Source organism: Thalassophryne amazonica, chromosome 18 (genome assembly GCF_902500255.1).
Source record: "Thalassophryne amazonica chromosome 18, fThaAma1.1, whole genome shotgun sequence".
Taxonomy (NCBI): domain Eukaryota; kingdom Metazoa; phylum Chordata; class Actinopteri; order Batrachoidiformes; family Batrachoididae; genus Thalassophryne; species Thalassophryne amazonica.
Window position 1 is genome coordinate 17638811 of NC_047120.1, and position 26157 is coordinate 17664967.

The 26157-nt window shown below is 41.2% G+C and overlaps 1 protein-coding gene across 1 annotated transcript; it reads left to right on the forward strand.

Moving 5' to 3' along the window:
• The first annotated feature begins 14854 nt into the window (after positions 1-14854).
• Positions 14855-20520, forward strand: LOC117530538 (zinc finger protein 773-like). The gene is made up of 4 exons (XM_034193431.1): positions 14855-14942; positions 19349-19989; positions 20074-20371; positions 20459-20520. Exons 1-4 carry the CDS (start codon positions 14855-14857, stop codon positions 20518-20520), a joined length of 1089 nt encoding a protein of 362 aa, XP_034049322.1.
• The last annotated feature ends 5637 nt before the right edge of the window (positions 20521-26157 follow it).

The following is a 26157-nucleotide window of genomic DNA, read 5'->3' on the forward strand; positions in this document are numbered from 1 at the left end:
ACTTTGTTTTAGATTATCCCAGCAAAAAAAAAACAAAAAAAAAACGCAAAATCTTAATTAGTTAAAACCGTCTATCTGACTTGAGCGACTTTAAATTATATCAGAGTAATTAGATAAGATTGTGCATTTTTGCAGTGAACTCCACCACATCAAATTATTTTATGTTGGAGTTAATATGTATATGTCGCTGACATGACGAGTGAAGCTCTTCAGCATCTCATCTGTTCCTGTCTTTTAGGTCCTTCAGACTTTTTTGAGTAAATGCTTCGGTGGAGCATGAGCATGGCTAAAACCTTTCAGCTTCTGCCTTTTTATTTTATGTATTAATTTTTTGCCTTTCAGCCCCACACCTTTTTAAGCATTTTTATTTTTTACCTGCAATATGGCTAAATTATCGTATCTCAGTATGATAATATAATGAAGGCAAAACCTTTGGCCGAGCAGCGTTTTTCTCTGAAAAAATATTGCAGTTGTTTCGTTGAAATACTGTAAAAAAAAAATTGAAGATTCAACTGGACAATAGTATTTTAATCATTTTTTTCAGGGGTTGATGATTTTATTAAAAAAGTGATGTTTACACAATAAATTTTTTTTTTCTCCTGACTTATGTAGTAGCACTGACAACTAGAGCTGGGCATCGATTCAAATTTAAAAAATCAATTCGATTCCGATTCTTAAGATTCAGAATTGATTTTTTTTTTTTTTTTTTTTCGATCCAATATCGATTTGGGTAAGTGTTATTATACCATATTAATACAAGTATTATACTGAAATTTGACAGTAAAATGAAGTATTGGTAGTAAATAATGATGGCTATAAGACTGATGGCACGGACCACCCCTCCCAGAATGATAGAGTAGTATTTTTATTTTACAAACATGCTGAATGGCAGCCAAAAGAGGGCGCCAGAGGTACCTGGTTCATTGGCCCTGACAGGTACGTTTCTACAGGCTTCCATGTTTTGGTCTGATGCCTTGTTTCTTTTGGGTTTAAAGTAAGGCTGTAATAAAAGATTTTTTTTTAAAAGTATGGCTTTACGTCACAAAATGTGGCCTCAAAATGCAGGCAACAGTGTTTCAGGGAGTTATAAATTTAAAAATTTTCCCAGGGCAAACGTCCCGGTCTCCCCTACAGTGCTGGCTGTGCGGCGCGCTGCTGCAGAACTTCTCCCACAGCCACACAGCAGGAGAACTTCTCCCACAGCCACACAGACTGACTGGCGGTTCAGTCAGTCTTTTCCACCAGCACTTGCTGCGTGGCTGAAAAGTCATTCCACACCACAGAACCTTTGCGCTCTCTGTCACAGAAAAGGCACGTTATGAGGAACGAACGCAAAAAAAAAGCCACTGTGTGAATTAAATGGCAGACTTTTCTTTTTTCTTGCCCGCCACAGACAAGAGTCGAGGTCATCATGACTGACATCTTTAAATAGCTTTGACAGAGGTTGATGAATAAATTGTGGACATGCTTCGAAATCAGAACCACCTGGTCCACAATCAATGTAGAGAAATGATCGTTTTCACACCCTGAAATAGCAGAACAGTCGAAATGCAGCGGCATTTTTTCAGCAATGCTGCTCCAACGCTGGTGTGAAGTGCATATAAAACTTTTCCCCCACTTTCCTGTTACACTGAGGCTTGTAAACAGTTTGTAGTTTCTCAACAGTTCCAATGAAAACTATTAACTTTTCATTGTGAAAATGAGTGAAGTCCCCCCCCCCCCAAGTTAACGTCGTTTCTATGCGTTTCCTGCCTTTTAATTAGTACACGAACAGACTATAGTAATTAATTTTTCAGAACTACTTTGTTGATGGAAGCCGTAATGTGGCTCACTCAGTGTATTCCTACGCCAGCCTTTCGCTGGTGTCCGATGGGATGATCGCCGCAACGACAGCGGTAACCAGGTAACGGCGTTCTCCCATCATGCACCTCGGCTTTTCCCATCATGCTTCTTGTGTAATTCCTGTTTTAACTTCCTGTTTTTGGTGACGAAAGCGTGCCTCCAGTTTGCAGTCATGGCAGAAACTGAGTCTGATGGACTACAACTCTGACATCACGCCCGTCTGTCCGCCGCCGAGCGCTGCTCGGTATAAGATATGACTATGATTTCACACAAAGTGCAGCAACAGTGAAAATTAAACATTCTTAAACAAAACAGTAATAATACCACACTCATTTTGCACACATCATAAGCTTAGGATACTGTGCCCTCCAAAATTATTGGAACACTGTATTTAACACATATTATGTTAGAAAGATTCAAAAAGAAAATAAGATTATAAAAGCAAACTTTCACTGTCTTGTGATAGAATCACTACGATGACTGCTCCAAGATGGCGGCTGCATTTCTTGCGCCTCAGCAACCAACGCAGCGTCTACTCTTCTTTATAATGTCAATGTTTGTACCATCGGTTTGTGGCTTTTTACGACAACAGCTTGTGTCTTTTTCCCTATTGTGGAGATTTTTTGTGCCTTCGTCTACCATAGAGCGAGCCTCACACCGCTGTGCGGTGTTCCGCTCGTATTATTCAGTCGACATGACAGTAAAAACAAACAGGCAAACTGTTTGTGATTAATCTCTGGCGGATCCTTGGGAACCACTTTGTGTGAAATGAATTAATGTGTCGCGGACATGAATGAGCGAAGCACTTCAGCATCGCACCATGTCATTTCCGGTTTGCTGCTTTCTCTAACATTGGTTTGTGGCTTTTTACGTGTTTGTTTTGTGCCATTTCCGGTTTGTGCCTTTGTCTACCATAGAGCAAGTTTGCTTGTATTACTTACAGAGATTTGGTTGAGGAGCACCATTTGCTTTGTGAGGTAATACCAGCTATGACACTACAATTATGTGGCGCAAAGCACTTTGATGAACCTGATCTAGAGACCAGGGGCCTCATGTACAAAAACATGCATGGATTTCCTACTGAAACATGGTGTACGCCAAAACCCAGAAACTGGCGTAAACACAAAAAAAAAACAAAAAACATGTATCAAAAAGTGTGCGTACACATGGATCCATGCACGTTCCGTTTGTGCACCCCAATCAATGTGGAATTGAGCATACATACCAAACCTCTCCCTGGCTACACCTCTGTATGAATATGCAAATTTTTTCCAAATAGTTTGGTTGTGTTGTGCTGATGGTAACATAAGTGTGAGGTGTATTGTTTGATGACACCCGCCATAGTCTTGTGTTGTATGTATAAATTAAAGAACTTTTAAAGGCAGTGTGCAAAAACAACGAAAATTGTGGTTAGGTCACTGTTCTCTCATGCAGCTTGCTGTAATGTCATGTGGCTTTCTGTTTTTCGTTTTCCCCAACTTGTAAAATTTAAGCATTTTGAATTTTTTTTTTTTTTTTTTTTTTTTTTTTTTTTTTAAGGTTGGTGGACTGGGTCCCTGCATGATTTTTAAAAAATAATTTTTTAAACCCCTCTTTCTCTGCGATTCAAGTGAAACACTCAGTGTGAGTCTGAGCAAAACATCTAGAAAGAGTGGACTTCTTCCAGAGACTGTTTGTCAGTGTGGCCGGGGACGGAGCTGTGACTCGCCTGGTGTGAGGGGAGTGCTGAGCCCCTCACACCAGGCAGAGAGAGACAGCAGCCAGCCGCTGCATGAATAGCCACTCCCATGTAGAGCGGAGAAGCCAGCGAACGAAAGTGTGGGGTTTTTTTTTTGTGTTTTTTTTAAACAAAAAACACACTGCTTCACTTTAAATGCGCAGTAAGCTATTTCAGATGATCAGCGTGGACAGTCTTTCTCCTAAAAGGCTTTATTTTACTCTGTGTTGCAAAGATGTAGCTTTTGTGCTAATTTGATTAGCGCTTACACAGCCTGTGCACATGCTCTAGTCTTCTGTTTGTTTTTCTGGGGACGTTACAGCCTGGCATATGTACTACAACGTTAAACGAAGCTTTGAGGCGCAGAATTTGCCTCAGACATTTTTTGTAATCGAATTATTCGAGTTACTCGACTCATCGTTTCAGCCCTACCGAGTAGCCAACCGCTGATGTCAGGAAAATAATGTAACCATAATGCAATGTGGCATGTGTGTCTAAATGCTAAAACCTTCCAAATTAGTGCATTAGTTTAAAACTAAAACATATAGCTGATATTTTCACTTTGTAAAACAGACATGATGTTAATTTCTAGGGGTGTTGGAAAAAAGATTCACATCCGAATCATGATTCTTATTTATTACGATTCTGAATCGATCCAAAATGTCCAAGAATCGATTTTTAAAAAGCTGTTGTTTTTTTTTTGTTTTTTTTAACATTTTCTTGCTTACTCGCTGCGTGTACTTGTCAGGCAACGGCTTCCGTACTGCAGCGTCCCCGCGAGGGGAGGGTCCGGCATGCTTCAAACATAAGTGAGCTGCAGCTTAGCATGGCGGACGAAGAGCTAATTCAGCCAGCACCGTCTTTGCTGAAGGCAAATGTTTGGGCGCATTTTGGATTTTATTATTTGCTGCGTAAGAAGGAGCTTGACATGACTTATGCAGTGTGCAAAATCTGCAAAATGAAAGTCAAGTACTTTGGAAACACTTCCAAATCTGCAAGCCCACATGCTACGCCATCATCCGGAGCTTAAAAGAAGCAGAGCAGCGGTCTCTGCCGACTACTGACAGCGCTCGCTAAACTGCCAAAGCACATAAGTAAATTTACATCTAGAATCACTTGATTAACCTTGTAAAGCTGCATTTTCTTAAAACATAAACATTTTTAAGTAATATAAACTATTTCTCCAGAGCTCTTTGAATCGAAAATGATTCTGAATCGAATCGTCACCCCAAGAATCGAAATCGAATTGAATCGTGAGTTGTTGTATGATTCACATCCTTAATTTCAGTAACTTGTCCAGAATTAGTTTGTTTAAAATTATAACCATTAGTCAAAACTGTGTCACTGTGCAAGACTCCAGCAGGTCTGTATGGTGTGAAGAGAAATTATCTTTTATTTTTCCTCTTTTCTTTCTCTCTGATCACCAGGTCTCTTTTGCTGAGAGAAGGCCTATCTGAGACAGAAGCGCTGACTCGTGTCAATAGCTGCTGAGTACTGAAGTCAATACTGAAAGTTATCAGTTTAGCTTTTATCTGTAATGTCCGCTAAATCTTTTAGGGATTTATCAGTTTAGCTTTATAAATGTTAACTTTTCAGTTAGCGGATTAACAGTTACGAAGCTAATTTTTTGGTTAGCTGTGCCCAGCACTGCAACACCTGTGTCCATTGGCCGACCACGGCCTTCTTTGTGTGTTGTCTGTGCCCCCTTTGAGGCTCCTCCAGCATTTGCGTCCCTGCTGTGCTTTGTTTTGAACATGCTCAAAAATTTATGGCTAACATAATGTCCTGTGTGGCTCCACTGAGTGTTCTTTGTAGGATATAGGCATGGGCTGTGCCTTCCTTCAGTGTCCTGTGGCACCCTCACCAATTTTCTGTTTGCACAAGGGATGTAGTAGGGACTTCATCCCTGTGTAAGTGGGGTTTCATAGCAGTGAGGAGAAACCGAAATAAAGCAGAGGATGTTATTTTAGAAATTGATTTTTGAAAGTTTTGAATCATTAAGGATGGCAGGAAGACAGCTGCTGAAATTGGCAGAAGAAAAAAGATGGGAAGTACAACATGGACTGAAATGGGTGGGGCTTGGGAGATTGAGGGCAGTGCACTGGAGGTGGACGATGGCACGGTGCCTTCCAAAATCTGGCTAGCTGGAACCATGGAAATATAGACCTGGAATGGACGTGCGCGCCTCAATCTATTAGCGTCGGTCAGGACAGGAAGGTGCCATTGCTAAGGGTGGAAATGTGCCGATTATAAATAATAAACTGACCGCTTTTTTTGTACAAGCGTCACTATTTCTTAACAGATTTTAATAAAGTAGGTTTGTTTTAAAGCTCTTTCCAATGATCCTATGCGTGTGTGTGTGGGTGAAAAAAAAACTTATGTAAAATGCAGAAATTTAGGGAAATTATGACATGTGTGCTGCTTTTCTCTCTCTGTTGTTGCTATTTGTTAAAAGATTTTAATAAAAGTAGGCTTGTTTTAAAGCCCTTTAATTGCTCTTTCTAATGAACCCATACATGCCTGGGTAGAAAAAAAATGTTTTATGTAAAGTGTGGAAAACTGGGGGGAAACATGCCATTCTGTTCATTTACTGTGATGTTTTTTTTTTCTCCTGTAATCATAATTCTCAATGGATTTGTATAAATGAGGGCTTGTAAGTTGTATTCAAGCTGATTAAAAGCTCTAATGAACCCATTCATGCCTGAATAAAAAAAATCCTTATGTATTAAAATATAAATGTGAAGTGTGCCTTGTCATTGTGGTCATTTATCTTGCTGCTTTTTCCACTGTAATATTATTACTAGTCTTTTAATGACAACAGGTATATGATTTTTACTAACATTTTATTACAAGTAGATATAAAGCCATTCAGAATTTGACTTTTGACCCTCAGTCAGGGTAAAAAAGTACCACCCCAATCCCCCCCCAACCACACTGTTAAAATTTAATGCCACCTGTGACCACCATGTACATATCATATTAAACAACTGCAAGTGTGTGTGTGTGTATGTATGTGTAAATATTTAACATTTTTGTTTCCGTATTTGTATGCATGTGAACGCAGCTTAATGAAAAGAACGTTAGCATTTTGTTAGTCTCAGTATATCGATTAAATTGCGAAATAATGACTTTAAAATAGACATTTGTTTTACATAATTACATTAAGGCTATTGTACAGTTCATTTTAGTATTCGAGAATTTGTTTTTGTAGTTGGTGAAGCACTGGCTGCCTTTTTTCCCCCTCATTTCGTTTCTGTTTAACAGGTGCCTTAACTGGCTCAAGGCGCTCTGTCCACCCTTAGTAATGGCCGCCGTGTGACACGCCACTTGTCACGTGACGTCCATTCCAGGTCTCTATTTCCATGGCTGGAACACTGAAGGAACTGGAAAATGCCAAGAACACCTCCAACCATTATTTCATTAATTTAAATTCTTTCTTGCAGACATGCAGCAGCTGTTAGAGAAAGAAGAAGGTATTCTTCCTGAGCAGCAAGAATGGAATCAGAATCTGAGTCCAGACCAAAATGATTCAGAGCCTCTAAAGATTAAAGAGGAACAGGAGGAACTGTGGGTAAGTAAAGGAGGGAAAGCAGCTTCATGGGCTGGGGTTGAGGGGGGCTAATATCACTAAGTTCTCTTTCACTGTTGTCTCCCAAGAGTGAAGATGAAGAAAAACCACATTCATCACAGCTTCAACAAACCCAAAAAGATGAGAACACAGCAGTAGAGCTTCTTGCCAGCGACTCAACTGAACCTAGAACACTGAAAGTAGAAGTTGCTGGAGATGACTATGGAGGATCACAACCAGCTAGCAACTCAGATTTAAAACCACATACTATGGTAAAGTTCTGACTTTTCTTACACTAACACTGATCTACATTATTTATCAAAACTCAATACAATACGGCATGCTTTTCAGAGTGTCCAATACTCTATATCGATACAAATACACACAGTGGTGGGCACAGCTAACCAAAACGTTATCTTCGATAACTGCTAATCCACTAACTAACTAAAGTTAACTTTATACTATATACCGCTCAAAAATTTAGTAGAAGTTACAGCTAATCACTAACGTTAGTATTGATTCTGTACACTGTCGGCCTACAGATAAGCAGTTTGAGTTTAAGGGCCCGGCCACACGACTATAGCTGAACGAAGGGGGGGGAAAAAAAATTCACAAATTTTCGAGGAAAAGGTGGAATGAATGATCTGCACTTCTCCCATCACCGAAAAACCTGTGAATCAAGAGCGCATAAAGGAACGAAACAAAACCCAAACTAACGAAGAAAAAAACAAAGCGAACACTGACCTTGACGCTTTAAACAAAATCAAAACGAACGTTCTTGAATGATGGGACTTGAAAGGGGGTATGAGACCGAGCGCCAACCTGTGTTCATGTCAGCAGCCAGCCCTGCGCTGTCCGCAGCACCTGCAGGTGCGGGATCTGGTTGTCTTAACAGGTTTGTTTTCCAGCCACAAAGGTTGTAACGTGCGTAAATAGTTAAAGTAGTTGCTTAAAACATCCATCCATTTTCTTCCACTTCATCCGAGGTCGGGTAACGGGGGCAGACAGCTCAAGCAAAGCCGCACTCAGGAACCTCCCGATCCACACACACCTCCCCCAGCTCCTCCGTGGGACTCCGAGGCGTTTCCAAGCCAGCTGCAAGACATAGTCCCTCCAGCGTGTCCTAGTCTCCCCGGGGTATCCTCCCGATGGGACGTGCCAGGAACACCTCTCCTGTGAGGCTCTTGGCCTCTATTGTTTCTTTATGAAATGGTTAAATGGACTGCATTAGCGCTTTTCTATCTGTATCATGCTCAAAGCACTTTACAATTATGCCTCACATTCACCCATTCCCACACTGATGCCCAGGGTGCTGCCATGCAAGGTGCGCCACTACACACCTGGAGCAACTTGGGGATTAAGGACCTTGCCCAAGGGTCATTAGTGATTTTTCTGGTCAGGCTGAGATTTGAACCAAGTATTCTCTACTTTGAAACCCAATACTTAACACTAGACCATCACCTACCCCAAACATGGACGTTCGTCCACACACATGGATGAGTCACGTACAGCTCATCGGATCTTTAGTTATTGATCCCTTCAGATATTGTCAATGGTTTGTGCAAGATGTCGGACTTGGGATGTTGGACAAAGTTGAACGACAGTCAAACGGAACGCTGACAGTACGGGAACTATGCAAATGATGAGGAACCATCAAGAGAGAAAGCAAAACGGAATACAGATGAATTGAAGTTGTTTCTGGATTCGTTCACATTTAACAGTTTGAAAATTCTCACGAAGCACCAGCTACAGGAACGAAGCTGGACGACAGTTAAACAATGTTTCCAAAGTCAACGTAAGTCCAGATTTCTTGTTTCGTTGGGCTTTGGTGTCCTTTGTTAGTGTTGTGTGACCGGGGCTTAACTCATTGAGTGCCATTGACGCTTAAATGCGTCTTTTCAGATAATAACGCTCAGCGCCAAAAACGCGTTATCGCGCCAATTACACTTTTTTATTGGGGGGGGGGGGTGGTAATCAGCTGATCTAGCTTGTGTAAAAAAAATTAGAGTTGTAATCACAAGGGAACCCATTCTGTGGGTGGTAGCAGTGTGTGTGTGGACCAGAGCGCGGCTCGCTCTCCACCGTTGTGCGGACGTCTACGGTGTAACCGCTTCTAATCTGACTGGTTTCCACCTGCCTGTATCTGTCAAACTGTGATGCGTAGCGCTGCTCCAGTCGTTCCGTCTTTTCCTTGGAATGAAAAACGCTGAGCGCGCGACACACCTCACACAAAGGTCTGCTTACAAGCAAATGACGCAGTCGACAGGCTCATGCAAGCACATGATTCAAATCCATCAGGTTTTTGAAAAAAAAATAAAAAGGTCCGATACGCGGGACCAGAGGGAAAAGACGCGCTGCCGAGAGAGAAGAGACAGACGGAGTCCCTCCCCTGATGTTTTTTTTTTTTTTTTTGCATTATACAATAGGATCACTTTTCATAATGTTTGAGATGTCACTGAAGCAAAAACAATTTTAATCAGACATTTTCTCCTTGAAATGTTGCTTGTCACAAAAAGCCAATTTTCTCAGTTTTTGTCAGAAATCAGCATTTTTAGTGATACCCACACATGTTCTGTAGACAATTACTAAAGAATGGAAAGAGGTACAAACAAACGTTTTTTTTTCTGATGATAAAGGAAAGTCTGAAGTTTCTTTTGGTATGTTTGTTGTTGACATGGACATAGAACTCAGTTTTCTATGGATCTTGAAAAAAACACTCAAATGCTGAAACATCCTGGCACTGGGATGTTCTGAACTTTGAAAATGGCTGGCACTCAACCGCAGGGGCTTCTGAGTAAATTCAAAGATGATCACAAACCCAAAAAGAACAATGCGCCAGAGCTCTTGTCTTTATACACGCTGCCAGCTGCTGCAAAGAATTGTCATTTTCACACACAACGCGGTGGTAGAAGACAAACACAAGGCACTTTTCACTTATGGTCACAACATAGCTCTTCACCAAACAAACTACAGTACTTGAACTATAAAAACACAATAAATTTCATCAGCATAATCTCGTTTTTGAGCATTAAAGGACCATGTGAGATCAACCTCAGTTGTTCAAGGGGTGACGATGTCTTATTTGGCTGCTCAGAACAGAGGAGTCAGGAACACTGTGCACAGCAGAGTGGTAAGTGAGCGAAGGAGGAGCCGCCACTCTTTATGTTGCTGTCTCTTGTACTCTACTTCAGTGTTGTTTCTCCATGTGGGCTGTTCCCTTAGTGATGGTGCGCCTCCACTCCTTGCGGACCTCGGCGAGGGTCTCCCAGTTGGCATGGTTGATGTTACAGCGATGGAGTGTGGCCCTCAGCTGGTTGCAAAATCGACATTTGGGAGCACCTCTGGCTCTTGTGCCCGATTCGAGTTGTGAGAACAGGATCTAGCGGGGGAGTCGGGTTGTGGGATTCTTCCAACATGTCCTGGAGGCGATGTCGAGCCATCATGCTCTCAGTGCTGGGGAGATTGGCTCAGAGAAGCACAGATTCATTGGAGACACGGTCTTGCCATTTGATCTTAAGGATTGCACAGAGTTTCTGCAGTAGGAAACGCTCCAGCCTTCTTGTGTCACTTCTTGTGTATACAGGACCCATAACTCAGAGCCATAGAGGAGGATGGAGAGAACGATGGCTCAGAACACCATGATTTTGGTCTGGAGACTGAGATTGTTGTTCTGAAATACCTGTTTGGAGAGCCTCCCAGATGCTGCATGTGCGGCACAGATCCTGTTATCAATATCTTTGTGCAAAGTGCAGTCATTAGAGAGGTAGTTTCCTAGGTAGGGGAAGGCTTCCACGGTCTTAAGGACTTCACCATGGAGTCGTACGTTGCTGGTGTCTGAGGGGGTATGGCCCGGGACTCCCTGCGCAAGGATTTTGGTCTTTCCAGTGTTGGAGGTAAGGCCAAAGTGGGATTAGGCACCATCGAAGAGATCAACAGTGGTCTGGAGGGTGGCGACTGTGTCCACAGGGATCACATTGTCGTCAGCGTACTGTAGCTCCTGTACTGTGTCCAGGCTGGTGAGTCAGCAGGCGCAAAGGCACCCAGTGTTGAAGAGACCTCCATCCATTCGGCAGTGAAGTTGGATGCCAGAGGCCATGTCAGGAAGTTCATGGCTCATGGTCCCAAGGTAGAGAGAGAGAAGAGGGTGGGGGCCAAAACACAGCCCTGCTTCAGACCAGTGGTGATAGCGAAGGAGTCAGAGATGCTGTTCTTATCCACGACACGACCAGTCATCCCATCTTGAAGGGCCTGTACAAGGTCCATGAAGTGGTCGGAACAGCCAAATCCTCTCAAGGTTGCCCACATAGCTGGTCTTGGGACACTATCGAAAGCCTTCTCCACGTCCCAGAAGATGAAAATGAGAGCTCTTCGTTCACCGGACTTCTCCTGTAGCAGGCGGACACAGAAGATCATGTCAGTGGTGCCACAAGATGGTTGGAAGCTGCACTGTGACTCTGTGAGGACTTCCTCAGCTGCAGTCAAGAGCCTGTCAAGCAGAACCCGTGCAAAGATCTTTCCGGCGATGCTGAGGAGGGAGATCTCATGGTAATTTCCACAGATGGAGTGATCCCCCTTCTTGAAGATGGTAATGATGGTGGCGTCCTTCAGGTCGCTTTCGTCTCACATATGCGCAGGATCAACATGAATAGCCTGGTTTTCACAGCTATGCCCCCATGAGAAATGAGTTCCAAAAAAACCCTGAGCACTCATAATGCATGTTTTATTAATGTTTCATTTTGGGGTCAAAAGTTAAAGTTGCTCCAATTTTGGTAAAAAGTGATGCAAATTATTGGTTGAGCTAATAGGATTAATACATGAATAGTGTTGACAGTGTTGAATGCTTGGTCTCCAAAGTAAAGGTCAAACAAGGTTGATGTCTATTAGATTTTTTGACATGACATATGTTACCCGTAACGTGATAAGGATGATACATGGTCCAAACTATTCCTTTTTAAAACTGTTAACACAACTAGTAATTTGCATCATTTTTTACCAAAATTGGAGCAACTTTAACTTTTGACCCCTGTACAAAATGACACTGACCTTTGTCACCATGCTTGCTGTTTTTATCCCATAACTCCATAGAATTCAGTCTCAGTCCAAACTATACCTTTTTGGAATCTTTATGATCAGGCAAATAATGTGGAATATTTTTCAATATGTTTGGAGCATCTTTTAATTTTGACCTCTGTGTAATTCTTCAATTGACCCCTACCTGACCACTGATTGAAAATTCAAGTGGCCAATTGGTTTTTTAAAAAGAGGATTGTCTGAGGAGTATTTCTGCCAAATTTGATGCTTTTATCACCATTTGCAGGATTCCCCTCTGAATGTTCTCTTATCTGCTGCACTAAATTATGTGTAACCAGATCCACAAATGTGCAAAAAAAAAAATCTGTGTGTAACCAGATCCACAAATGTGTAAAGTAGGGCTGCAGCTATCGATTAATTTAGTAATCGAGTATTCTATCGATTATTCTGGCGATTAATCAAGTAATTGGATAAAAAGAACTTTTGCATTTTTAAACATGAACAGTCCAGGGCTCTCCCTAAGTAATGGCACAATGTCACTGCGTCATCGCGGAGATTGTCAAATTTAGTGTATCCCTTTCTGTTTTCCTGGGTAACTATTTATTTTTTCAGATCTTTACAAGTTTTGGATCTTTCCTGGTGTCAGGAGCTTGGCCAAAGTTTTGACATTTTGCTGAAATGGCGATGGGTTGTGGCTTTCTGTTTTTTGTTTTCCCAAACTTGTAACATTTAACCATTTTTATTTATTAAGGTGGTGGACTGGGTCCCTGCATGAATTTCTTAACACTCTCTGGGATTCAGCCAATGCATTTCATTTTCAGCTGGAGGTTGAACATGCAGTCTCGCAGTCAGTTTTTTTTTTAATTATTATTATTTTATTTGAGTTCCCGTGTTTGTGAAGCATTGTGTGTTGCCCAAAAAAGCGAAAATTAAAAAGCAAAACACTCATTGTGAGTCTAAGCAAAACACAGAAGAAAGAGTGGACTTCTTCCAGAGACTGTCTGTGGCCGGGACGGAGCTGTAGCTTTTGTGATAATTTGATTAGCGCTTGCTCTAGTCTTCTTCTGTTTGTTTTTCTGGGGACATTACAGCGCCACACACAGGCCTGGCATATGTACTACAACGTTAAACGAAGCTTCGAGGCACAGAATTTGCCTCGAACATTTTTTGTAATCGAATTACTCGACTAATCGTTTCAGCCCTAGTGTAAAGTAAAAATCGGTACGTGTGGATTTCGATTTGTGCATGTGTAAAAGAAAAGTGTGTGTGTGTTGGCTGTGTTCGCACAGGTTGAAATACATGTTTGCAAATGCTTTTGCTACAATAATGGCCCCATAACAAATTTTTGCAGAAATGAGTAATTGTAGCTAACCAATAAACAATGGATGTTGTGCTGCAATGCACCATGGGAGTTTGGGGTTTTAAATGTTGTTATTGTGGTTCATGTTAGTGTTCTTGATTTATTGTGTTGTTCAATTGGTTTAGTCAGTTTAGACAAGTGTTATGTTGCTGTTATTGTGAGTGAGTTAAATGTGATGTTGCACCATGAGTGAAATGTGTGGTGTTTTTAATGTCTTCTGCCACCGTCTGTTTATCAAATTAAAAGCATCTGTGTAGAGCAGAAAGCAGAAAAGACAAACAGCTGTGCATGTGTGCAATTTGAATCACGCACAAACGGGGGAGAGCTGACATTTGCTGTTTGGGTCAAGGATGAACAGCACTAAAACCGAATGTTAATAGGAGTAATATTTTTAGAGAAGCTACATATATTAACTAACAACACTGAACAATGGACACTGATATTTGCATTCTGGACTCAAGCCAATCCAACAGGGGGTGGCAAATTATCTATAAAAAGTGTGCATGGATTTGTTTTTTTGAAATAGTAAGTTCAATGTAAGTACATAATATAATTGTAAATTCATTAAAAATACATGGATGACATAAATCAAAACACTTATTTCCATTGTGGTCAATATAAAAATCACATGAACAAAAAGAGGTAAAAATAGTGTGCATATAAGGTCTAACATCTAAGGATCTAAAAACATTCTGGAATCGCACATCATTCCAACTCATTATAAAAACTTTGCACAATTTATTACCACCCTTGAAAAAATGTCAGCTACCTATTTTATAAACACTACCCAATCTAGAGCCCGTGAATCCCCATGGGCATCATCTGTGTTTGTGAGAAGACGATAAAAGAAAGCAATGCGATTGAGGTCACATTCAGCCGTGTTCACTTTTGTTTCATCTTCTTTCTGCTGCTCCCATTACGGGTCGCCACAGCAGATCAATTGTTTCCATCTTCCTCTGTCACACCAACCACCTGCATGTCCTCCATCAGCACATCCATAAATCTCCTCTTTGACCGCCTCCGCCTCTTCCTGTCTGGTGGCTCCATCCTCAGTATCCTTTTCCCTATATACACTGGGTCCCTCCTCTGCACATGACAGAACCATCTCAATCTCACCTCTCTGACTTTGTCTCCACACTGTCCCACCCGATCTGTTCCTCTGATATGTTCATTCCTAATCCTGTCCATGGTCATCATTCCCAAAGAGAATCACATCATCTCTAGCTCCTGTCTTTTTGTTAGTGCCACCGACTCTAAGCCATACAACACAGCTGGTCTCACTACTGTCTTGTAAACCTTTCCCTTCACTTTTGGACATATTCTTCGGTCACAAATTATGCCTGCCACCTTGTTCCACTCCAACCTGCCTGCACTCTCCTTCACCTCTCTGCCACACTCTCCACTACTTTGGACAGATGACCCAAGTATTTAAACTCATCTACTTTCACCACTTCTACTCCTTGTAACCACACTATTCCACTAGGCTCCCTCTCATTCACACACATGTACTCAGTCTTGCTCCTACTGACTTTCATTCCCCTTCTCTCCAGAGCATATCTCTACCTCTCCAGGTTACACTCAATCTGCTCTCTACTCTCCCTACAGATCACAATTTCATCTGCAAACATCATAGTGCATAGTCCTGTCTGATCTCATCCATCAACCTGTCCATCACTGTTGCGAACAAGAAAGGACTCAGATATTTTTATGGCACTACAAACATCCTTATACAATACCACAACTGTTCTCTTGGCATCTTGCCATAAGCTTTCTCTAAATCCACAAACACACAATGTACAGTGAGGAAAATAAGTATTTGAACACCCTGCGATTTTGCAAGTTCTCCCACTTAGAAATCATGGAGGAGCCTGAAATTTTCGTCTTAGGTGCATGTCCACTGTGATAGACATAATCTAAAAAAAAAAATCCGGAAATCACAATGTATGATTTTTTTTTTAATAATTTATTTGTATGTTACTGCTGCAAATAAGTATTTGAACACCTGTAAAAATCAATGTTAATATTTGGTACAGTAGTATTTGTTTTGCAGTTACAGAGGTAAACGTTTCCTGTAGTTTTTCACCAGGTTTTCACACACTGCAGCAGGGATTTTGGTCCACTCCTCCATACAGATCTTCTCTAGCTCTTTCAGGTTTGGCGTTTCAGCTCCCTCCAAGATTTTCTATTGAGTTCAGGTCTGGAGATTGGCGAGGCCACTCCAGGACCTTGAAATGCTTCTTACGGAGCCCCTCCTTAGTTGCCATGGCTGTGTGTTGGGGTCATTGTCATGCTGGAAGACCCAGCCATGACCCATCTTCAATGCTCTTACTGAGGGAAGGAGGTTGTTTGCCAAAATCTCGCAATACATGACCCCATCCATCCTCCCTTCAGTACGGTGCAGTCGTCCTGTCCCCTTTGCAGAAGAGCACCCTCAGAGTATGATGTTTCCACCCCCATGATTCACGGTTGGGATGGTTTTCTTGGGGTTATTCTCATCCTCTAAACATGGTAAGTGGAGTTGATTATGACAGCATCATGTGTTACTAATGCAATCTTGGTGACTGTGGTCCCAGCTCTTTTCAGGTCATTAACCAGGTCCTCCTGTGTAGTTCTGAGCTTTCTCTGGATCATCCTTACCCCACAAAGTGAGAGCTTGATTAACGTTTTGGGGGTTAACACTTCACCTTATCCTTTCTAATCTCTTTCACTTCCTGATTTACTCTCCCCACATCATCCAGCCTTTTCTCTCTCTCATTTTCTTCATTCAGACTGGATATTGATTGAATATTCTGGCTCTTCTTCATGGGCCCATTTAGTCCTTTTACATTCCTGCTAATTAAATACATACCGTCCTTCCCCATATTGGTTAGTTTTTCCATATTTAACCCCTTAACACCCGAATTTATATAGCTGTATATAAAAAATGTTTTGTGTGTGTTTTTGCCTTTAAGTAGATGGTTAATAATGTTGAGATTATTAATTTCACTTTTGCACAAAAACTAGATAGTAATATTGGGTATTCTGGTAATGAATGACTAGATAGTTAAATAAAGTGACAGTCTAATGAGCATCACAGTATCTACAACCCCTTGCAAAAATTATGGAATCACCGGCCTCAGAGTTCATTCAGTTGTTAATTTTGTAGGAAAAAAGCAGATCACAGACATGACACAAAACTAAAGTCATTTCAAATGGCAACTTTTTGGCTTTAAGAAACACTATAAGAAATCAGGAAAACAAATTGTGGCAGTCAGTAACGGTTACTTTTTTAGACCAAGCAGAGGGAAAAAATATGGAATCACTCAATTCTGAGGAAAAAATTATGGAATCATGAAAAATAAAAGAACGCTCCAACACATCACTAGTATTTTGTTGCACCACCTCTGGCTTTTATAACAGCTTGCAGTCTCTGAGGCATGGACTTAATGAGTGACAAACAGTACTCTTCATCAATCTGGCTCCAACTTTCTCTCATTGCTGTTGCCAGATCAGCTTTGCAGATTGGAGCCTTGTCATGGACCATTTTCTTCAACTTCCACCAAAGATTTTCAATTGGATTAAGATCCGGACTATTTGCAGGCCATGACATTGACCCTATGTGTCTTTTTGCAAGGAATGTTTTCAGTTTTTGCTCTATGGCAAGATGCATTATCTTGAAAAATGATTTCATCATCCCCAAACATCCTTTCAATTGATGGGATAAGAAAAGTGTCCAAAATATCAACGTAAACTTGTGCATTTATTGATGATGTAATGACAGCCATCTCCCCAGTGCCTTTACCTGACATGCAGCCCATATCATCAATGACTGTGGAAATTTACCTGTTCTCTTCAGGCATTCATTTTTATAAATCTCATTGGAACGGCACCAAACAAAAGTTCCAGCATCATCACCTTGCCCAATGCAGATTCGAGATTCATCACTGAATATGACTTTCATCCAGTCATCCACAGTCCACGATTGCTTTTCCTTAGCCCATTGTAACCTTGTTTTTTTCTGTTTAGGTGTTAATGATGGCTTTCATTTAGCTTTTTATGTAAATCCCATTTCCTTTAGGCGGTTTCTTACAGTTCGGTCACAGACGTTGACTCCAGTTTCCTCCCATTTGTTCCTCATTGTTTTATTGTGCATTTTCAATTTTTGAGACCTATGCTTTAAGTTTTCTGTCTTGACGCTTTGATGTCTTCCTTGGTCTACCAGTATGTTTGCCTTTAACAACCTTCCCATGTTGTTTGTGTTTGGTCCAGAGTTTAGACACAGTTGACTAAACAACCAACATCTTTTGCAACATTGCGTGATGATTTACCGTCTTTTAAGAGTTTGATAATCATCTCCTTTGTTTCAATTGACATCTCTCGTGTTGGAGCCATGATTCATGTCAGTCTGCTTGGTGCAACAGCTCTCCAAGGTGTGATCACTCCTTTTTAGATGCAGACTAACGAGCAGATCTGATTTGATGCCGGTGTTAGTTTTGGGGATGAAAATTTACAGGGTGATTCCATAATTTTTTCCTCAGAATTGAGTGAGTCCATATATTTTTTTTTTTTTTGTTGTTCCCTCTGCTTGGTCTAAAAAAGTAACCATTACTGACTGCCACAATTTTTTTTTTCCTGATTTCTTAAAGCCAGAAAGTTGCCATTTGAAATGACTTTAGTTTTGTGTCATGTCTGTGATCTGCTTTTTTTTTCTACACATTAAACAACAATGAACATCCTCCAAGGCCGGTGATTCCATAATTTTGTCAGGGGTTGTATAATTCAAACAATTACATATGTATCAAATGCAAATGAAGCATTTGATATGTATTTGTATTTAGCATATGTTTGTATATGTATCATATTTGAAGTATATGTTGCTGCGAATGAAGCTAGCTTTCCAGCTGCGCTCCTAGCGGAACCTGTTGCTGGAGTTTGTGCGACAGCAGCCTGCTTAATATTCTTTGAGTTCCTCACTTTGCAAATAAAACTTCAAAATAACTCTGACTTTAGATGAAAAAGGTTAATTGGGAGCCTTCCTTCCTGTGTCCTTGCCCTACATTACAGCCGCAAGTCTGCCACCAACTTATAGGTTATGGGTCTGCAACCTTCACTGTCAAAAGAGCCACTTTTGTCCTGTCTCCCGCATTAAAATTCGTCTGGAGCCTCAAAACATATTTGACCCTTAAAATGGTTGAATAAAGACAACACAACTTCTAATTTTTTTTTTTTTTTTGTGCATATAGTATAGTTTTGTTTACAACCCCAAATCAGAAAATATGTTTAGAGAATGGAAAATGTGGTGGTGGGTAGACCCACAATGATCCTTAAATTTTCTTTGACTTCTGTTTCATTGCAGACAGTATGAACCCAAGATGTTTTGTGTGGCCAACTTCATTTCATTTAATATAAATCCACTCATTTATGGCCTGCAACACCTTCCAAAAATACTGTAATTTTCCCACAATTGTTTTTTTTTTTTTTTGAGCAAAAATTGGTATGTGCTAGTTTGTTAAAAATGAGCAACGGCAGGAACAGAAGGTGGCCATTTTTTTTTTTTTTTTTTGAGCAATTCAACCAAATTAACTGGTCTGAAAAGAAGGAAAGTGGTTCATACAGGTCATTTTTATGATGGTCCATTGTGCAGCAACTCATCAGGGAAGGATAAGGTGCTTATGGTGAAGAGATCACACTACAGATTCCCACACAAAGAACCAGTGACCTTCTGATATACAATTCCACACTGTCAGTTCCATCAACTTACTGTTGTAAGGTCATATTCACCACTCTGCAGCTTTATCATCATGTAATGACCATTGTTCTAAATGTTATCAATTTAATTGATTAATTGCAGATACGCAACACTTGTTGGTGACTAAAGAAGAAATTTTCCCTGAACACCAGGAGTGGAAACTCAGTGTTGACCAGGAGGAGATTAAAGAGGAACAACAGAAAGTCTCAATAAGTCAGCAAGAAGAGCAGCTTCACCAGCTGGAGGAGGATGATATCACTGATGTCCCTGTAAAGAATGAGAATGGTAAAAAACCACTGTCATTACAGGTTCGCCAAAGTGATGAGACCACAGAGGCTGAGCCTGTAGCCAGCAGCTCTTCTGTACACAGAACACTGACAGCACAAGCTGATGGAGAGGACTATAGTGGACCGCAGCCAGCCAGCAATTCAAGTCCAAATAGTAATTTACAACCAAATACCAATGACAGGAGTTCAGACAGTTCTGAACCTGAGACTGACAACAGTTGTGATTGGAAACAGACAAGAGAACTGCATTCAGGTTTTAACTGTCAAACAAATGTATCAAAACAACACAGAAAAATACAAGCAAATGAAAAACCATTTGAGTGTTCTGAATGTGGTAAAAGATTTGGACACAAGAGCATTTTACTCAAACACAAGAGAATTCATACAGGTGAGAAACCATATCACTGTTCTGATTGTGGGAAAGGATTTGGACAGAAGGATGATCTGATCAAACACATGAGAATTCATAATGGAGAGAAACCTTTTGCCTGTTCTGATTGTGGTAAAAGATTTGGACTTAAGGGTAATCTGATTACACACATGAGAATTCATACGGGAGAGAAACCATTTGACTGTTCCGATTGTGGCAAAAGATTTGGACAGAAGGGGGATCTGATTATACATATGAGAATTCATACAGGAGAGAAGCCTTTTGATTGTTCTGATTGTGGTAAAATATTTAGACACAAAGGCAGTCTGATCACGCACATGAGAATTCATACGGGTCAGAAACCATTCGGCTGTACTGACTGTGGTAAAAGATTTAGACACCAGGGCAGTCTGATCACACACATGCTAATTCATACGGGTCAGAAACCATTTTTGTGTTTTGAGTGTGGTAAAAGATTTGGACAAAAAGCAAAACTAATCAGACACATGAGAATTCATGCAGAACATAAATGATTTTGCTCTTAGACATATGCAGGGTTTGAGAGTAACTCGTCCACTCGTCACACTGGTGCTACCACCTTTCAGGTTGTACCATAACATGATTTGGCCCCAGCATGGTATTCAGAAATGAGTTTGTATGTTCATGAATTGTTATCTGAATTTGCATGCCAGGCATTGAGGTAAAGACTGACAGTGAATCAGACTTAGACTTACTATAATAAATTATAGTAAGTAAAACAAATCAACAACTCAAAAGTGACATATAAGCACTTTTAGCCATTTCAAAAATAAGTGACCAATATCACCACCCTTGTTTTCAATTACTGTCATGAGCCTTCCATTCAGGCAGTCTGTCAGTTTCTTGATCTTTTAGCCGATGGCTATAATCTGGCTTGTTTACGTTACTGTATGTTGATGTACATGAAGTTGCACTGTCCCTTCACAAATAAAATAATATATAAATAATGAAAGTTTGAGTTCAACGGTACACATATTTCATGAGGTGAATTAACTATTCATTCCATTGAACATTCATTTGTTTTATATAATGGCTAAACTACATCTTTGATATTCTATTAACAGAAAAGGGACTTACATTTTGGTGTTCCACTGCTGCTAAAGTCCAACATGAACTTTAAATAGGAGTCCAAATTATGACGATGTAGTCCGGTGATGCTGTGCACTGACTTCATATTCCAAAAAAAAATATTGTGTAGTTTCTCAGTCCAGTGAAAAATCAAGTCAGCTTTTCATCCGAACAGCTCTGCATGCCTCTGGGCAGCTTACAGTGGAGTGGATTTTTTTTTTTTTTTTTGAAGAATTAGCACTGTCAATTAGCTCCTTCAAATCATCGTCCGTCAGCAAAAAAAAAAACAAAAAAAAAAAAAAAAACACCGCCACTAGTGGCAGGGTTCGCAGTGTGCAATGGGACAAAATGTATGGGACCAAATTGCACGCTAATGCAACGCAACACAAATGGATGAATATCTATGTCCATGTTGACATACAAAACACCAGTCATATGACAAGGATCCACTCAGCTGTTATAGTAGTGTTCAGAATAATAGTAGTGCTATGTGAGCTAAAAAGATTATCCAGGTTTGAGTATATTTTTATTGTTACATGGGAAACAAGGTACCAGTAGATTCGTCACAAATCCAAACAAGACCAAGCATTCATGATATGCACACTCTTAAGGCTATGAAATTGGGCTATTAGTAAAAAAAAAACAAAAAAAAAGTAGAAAAGGGGGTGTTCTCAATAATAGTAGCATGCTGCTGTTGACGCTACAAAACTCAAAACTGTTATGTTCAACTGCTTTTTTTTAGCAATCCTGTGAATCACTAACTACTACTTAGATGTATAACCACAGTTTTTCACGATGTCTTCACATTTGTGAGGCATTAATTTTGTTGGTTTGGAACCAAGATTTTGCTTGTTTACTAATGTGCTTGGGCCTATGTCTTGTTGAAACACCAATTTCAAGGGCATGCCTCTTCAGCATAAGGCAACATGATCTCTTCAAGTATTTATGAACATATCCAAACTGACCCATGATACCTGATATGCGTATATAGGCCCAACACCAATAGTAGGAGAAAACATGCCCATATCATGAGGCTGCACCACCAGGCTTCACTGTCTTCACTGTGAACTGTGGCTTGAATTCAGAGTTTGGGGGTCGTCTCACAAACTGTCTGCGGCCCTGGACCCAAAAAGAACAATTTTACTCTCATCAGTCCACAAAATATTCCCCCATTTCTCTTAACGCCAGCTTGGTGTGTTCTTGGCAAATTGTAACCTCTTCTGCACATCTTTTATTTAACAGAGGAGACTTTGCGGGGGATTCTTGCAAATTAGTTTTCCCCTCTCCAATCAGCTTTTTAATCAAACTACACTGTTCTTCTGAACAATGTCCTTGAATGTCCCATTTTCCTCAGGCTTTCAAAGAGAAAAGCATGTTCAACAGGTGCTGGCTTCATCCTTAAATAGGGGACACCTGATTCACAACCTATTTGTTCCACAAAATTGACGAACTCACTTACTGAATGCCACACTACTATATTGTGAACACCCCCTTTTCTACTTTTTTTACTAATAGTCCAATTTCATAGCCTTAAGAGTGTGCATATCATGAATGCTTGGTCTTGTTGGATTTGTGAGAATCTACTGAATCTACTGTGTACCCCTTGTTTCCCATGTAACAATAAGAAATATACTCAAAACCTGGATTAATCCTTTTATTAGTCACATAGCACTACTATTATTCTGAACACTACTGTATAAAGCGCTTTAACATCTGCATCAGAAGCTCAAAGTGCTTTACAATTATGCCCCACATTCACACACCGATGTCAGGGTGCTGCCATGCAAGGTGCTCACTACACACTTGGAGCAACAAGGGGATTAAGGACCTTGCCCAAGGGCTCTTAGTTATTTTCCAGTCGCCCTGGGATTTGAGCTGAGGATCCTCTGGTCTGAAGCCCAACACTTAACCACTAGACCATCACCTTCCTGAAGTAGTCCAAGAACTGTGATGGCCCAAGATATCTGCCAGGTAAACAAATGTTAATACACTTTCACAAATGCAACCAGATGAAACTTACTCTCACATTCTCAAAAAAGTGGTTGCAGTGACCGGTCCAGTGTAAAGCCTTATTTTGTAAGGTATTACACTAGGCATGTAAATCTTATCACTGACAACGATTCGATAAACACCTCGATAACACTACCAGCAATACCATACATTTGGTGTTTCTCAGTTGTGAATCTTGTGCCGTCCGGTGGTCTGTGACTCGTGAGAGGTCAGTTTCAGCAGAGTTCCACTGTCAAGGAGTTCAGCACATCACAGTGTAAACACATCTCGTGTATGGACAATAAGACAATATCGAGGCACAGCACTGGTCTGTCACAGGTGCTACATCTCCTCTAGATAACCCTCTCAACTTCGGAGAGCATCTAATCATTATAATCGGCCATGAACTCACTAAATTAACACCATCCACATCCTAGCTTTGCCATTGTTTACATGTGCTGTGAAACAGTGGAACTCTGCTGGCACCGTGGTGCATTCTGGGAAGCGCAGGCAGACGCCAGGGGCATTATGGGAAACACAAACACCGAATATAGCGATACGATCGGTATGATTCACCCTGTTCCCAATTCGATGCGATTTGATGACGATTAAATTCCTCGCAATATGATTAGGGATGGGTATTGATACGATTTTATTTATATCGATGTCATTATCGTTTCCGCTTATCAACCCGATTCTTTATCAATACCGCTTGTGTACTACTGTGTACTAAAAGTAGGTTTTACAGGTTTTCTGTGTCAACAACATTTTATTGACTCAAAGTAAATAAATATGAAATTGGTCACTGGATCCTTGATCTCTGGACATAAATAAAAATCAATAAAATCTGTACCTGGTCACTGGATCCTTGATGTACATGGTGGATCCTAGATCTCTGAACAGAAATAAACAAAATCTGTTGTTTTTGTCAAAAGCATTTCCTTTCAGATATTAATGACAAATGTAACTCCATAGTCTCTGAGCTGAGCTGTTCAGCTGGCTGCGCTGCATGTCAGGATGTAATTCATAAAAAACGTGGGATGTCCCATTTTTGGGGGGACCTGGTTTTGGTCAGTTGCAGTTCTATTGCTTGTATTAGAATCTTTGGAAAGCGCTGTCATTTGATTTAAAACAGCAATTCGCTCTAAAGTTATTAATTCCAACCAATATCTGTGCAGCTGTTCACTCAGTCTCACAAAATAGAAGATATTATCATTTCCTTTACCTGATGGACAACTTCAGTTTCTAACCAGGTGGTGGACTGCAGTCAGCATATAGAAATAATCATTTTCTTGATAAACACCCTCAAGAACGACGGCTGCCCCGGTGTCCCAAACTGTCTGTGGTGCATTCAATGGGCCTCAGAAAAAATGTATGCAAGCAGGCAGTGAGTTATGCAACGCCGATTCAACCCATCAGCTGAATTGATGCACACTGAATGAATCAATGCACTCACACGTCGCAGGCTTACAAGATTGTGGCAGATCGCAAATGGTCAATAGCGCCTTTCTACGCCCCGGGATAATGGGTTTGGCTTTCCACGTGCCACCTGCCACTGCGAGGAGTGCCTTGGAAAATGGCTACCAGGTTCACTGGCCCGTTCCTGGGATCCAAGATCATTAACCCTGTCTCTGTCCATCTCCGCCTTCCAAGGTCCATGAGGGGTTCACACCAACCTGCCATGTCAGCCACCTGAAGCCTGTATGGTCCAGCCCTTTGTGTCCCCCTGTTGATCCCCCGCCAGCCACCCAGTTCATGGATAGGGGACCGGTCTTCATGGTGCGGCGCCTCCTGGGTTCCCAGCGGCGGGGTCGTGGTTTCCAGTATTTGTGGATTAGGAAGGTTATAGCCCTTCCTAGTCGTGATTCACTCCTGGTTTGTTTTGGACCCCGCCCTTATTCGTGAGTTTCATGCTTCTCACCCTTCTGCCCCTGGGCCATTGGGAGTCGGCCCTTGTGCGGGGGGGGGGGGGGGGGGGGGGGGGGGGTGGGGGGGGGAGGGGGGGGGGTACTGTGAGGTTCTGGATCCGTTTAGGTTGTGTTCTGTTTTACTGTCTTTTTTGGTTTGGTTTGGTTTGCCTTTGTGATCTGTCTTTTTTTTGCTCTGTCTTTATGCTTGGGTTTTCTGTGTCCTGCTCTTTCTTGTCTTTTAGTGGTGGGTGTTTCTTTGTCTGGCCACACCCTGGTTCTGTGAGCTTCTCCATACACCTGTTCTTGATTTACAGTTAATCACCTGGGTGCTTTATAAGTCTCACAGTTTGCCTTTGTCACTCGCCAGATCAATGTGCCTTGTGCCTCTTTCCAGCTCAGTTCCTTGTGGGTTTTTTTTTTTTTTTTTTGCCTTGCCTTGATTGCTTCATTGCATTTTTGATTACCTGCCTGTGTCATGTACTGGGTGTCTTCTGGTTTTCGGCCATGCCTAGGTTGGGGTTCTGTTTCTTTTCTGTGTAGTTCCTGCATTGTTAGAATGGTCTTATTCGGGGAGATGTTGGTTTGTGCTGTATTTGTGACTTCTCTTGCTGGGTGTTTCCTGCTTGGGCTTCTCTGGCCCTATCTCTCTTGTCTGTCTCGCTTGGTGCTTGGTGGGGGGTGTCACACTCTGTCTAGGCGGCACCCTGTTCCGGTTCTTTCCACAGGTGTTCCCAATCTGTAGCTCAATACTTGGTGTATGTAAGCTTCACTGGTTGCACTGATAATTTGCCTGATCATTGTGCCTTGTGCCACCATTTCTAGCTCCGTCCCTTAGTATTGTTCAAGTCCTGCTGCCAAGTGTGTTTTGACCTTCTGCCTGTTTATCTCAACCACACTACTTGCCTGATGATTTTGATCTGTTTGCTGTTTTTGGACTGCCTCTCTCTGTACCGGACCCACTGATTAATTCAGTAAATGTCTCTTTGAACCTGAGCTACTGTGTCAAGTCCTGCATTTGTCTCCAGCCATTCCTGCTAAACAAACCTGATACTGTGTACCTCGACCACACCTAAGCCTGATGATTTAGTTACTGTTGCTTCTTCTGAACTGCCTATCTGTGTACTGACCGCAGCTAATGAAACAAGTAAACGCTTTAACTCTACTGAGCTGTGTACCTGCATCCTGCATTTGTGTCCAGTCTGCTTTACCAGCCAACCCTGATAGAACCTATGTCTTGGTCCTGTTTTT

Bases quoted from the DNA above. Each gene is read 5' to 3' on its own strand.
- LOC117530538 (XM_034193431.1), top strand. From the start codon at position 14,855: ATGCCTGCCACCTTGTTCCACTCCAACCTGCCTGCACTCTCCTTCACC. The intron at 14,943-19,348 runs GTATTTAAACTC...GATTAATTGCAG, and splicing joins ACTTTGGACAGATGACCCAA to ATACGCAACACTTGTTGGTG. The intron at 20,372-20,458 runs GTAAAAGATTTG...AGACATATGCAG, and splicing joins ATTTTTGTGTTTTGAGTGTG to GGTTTGAGAGTAACTCGTCC.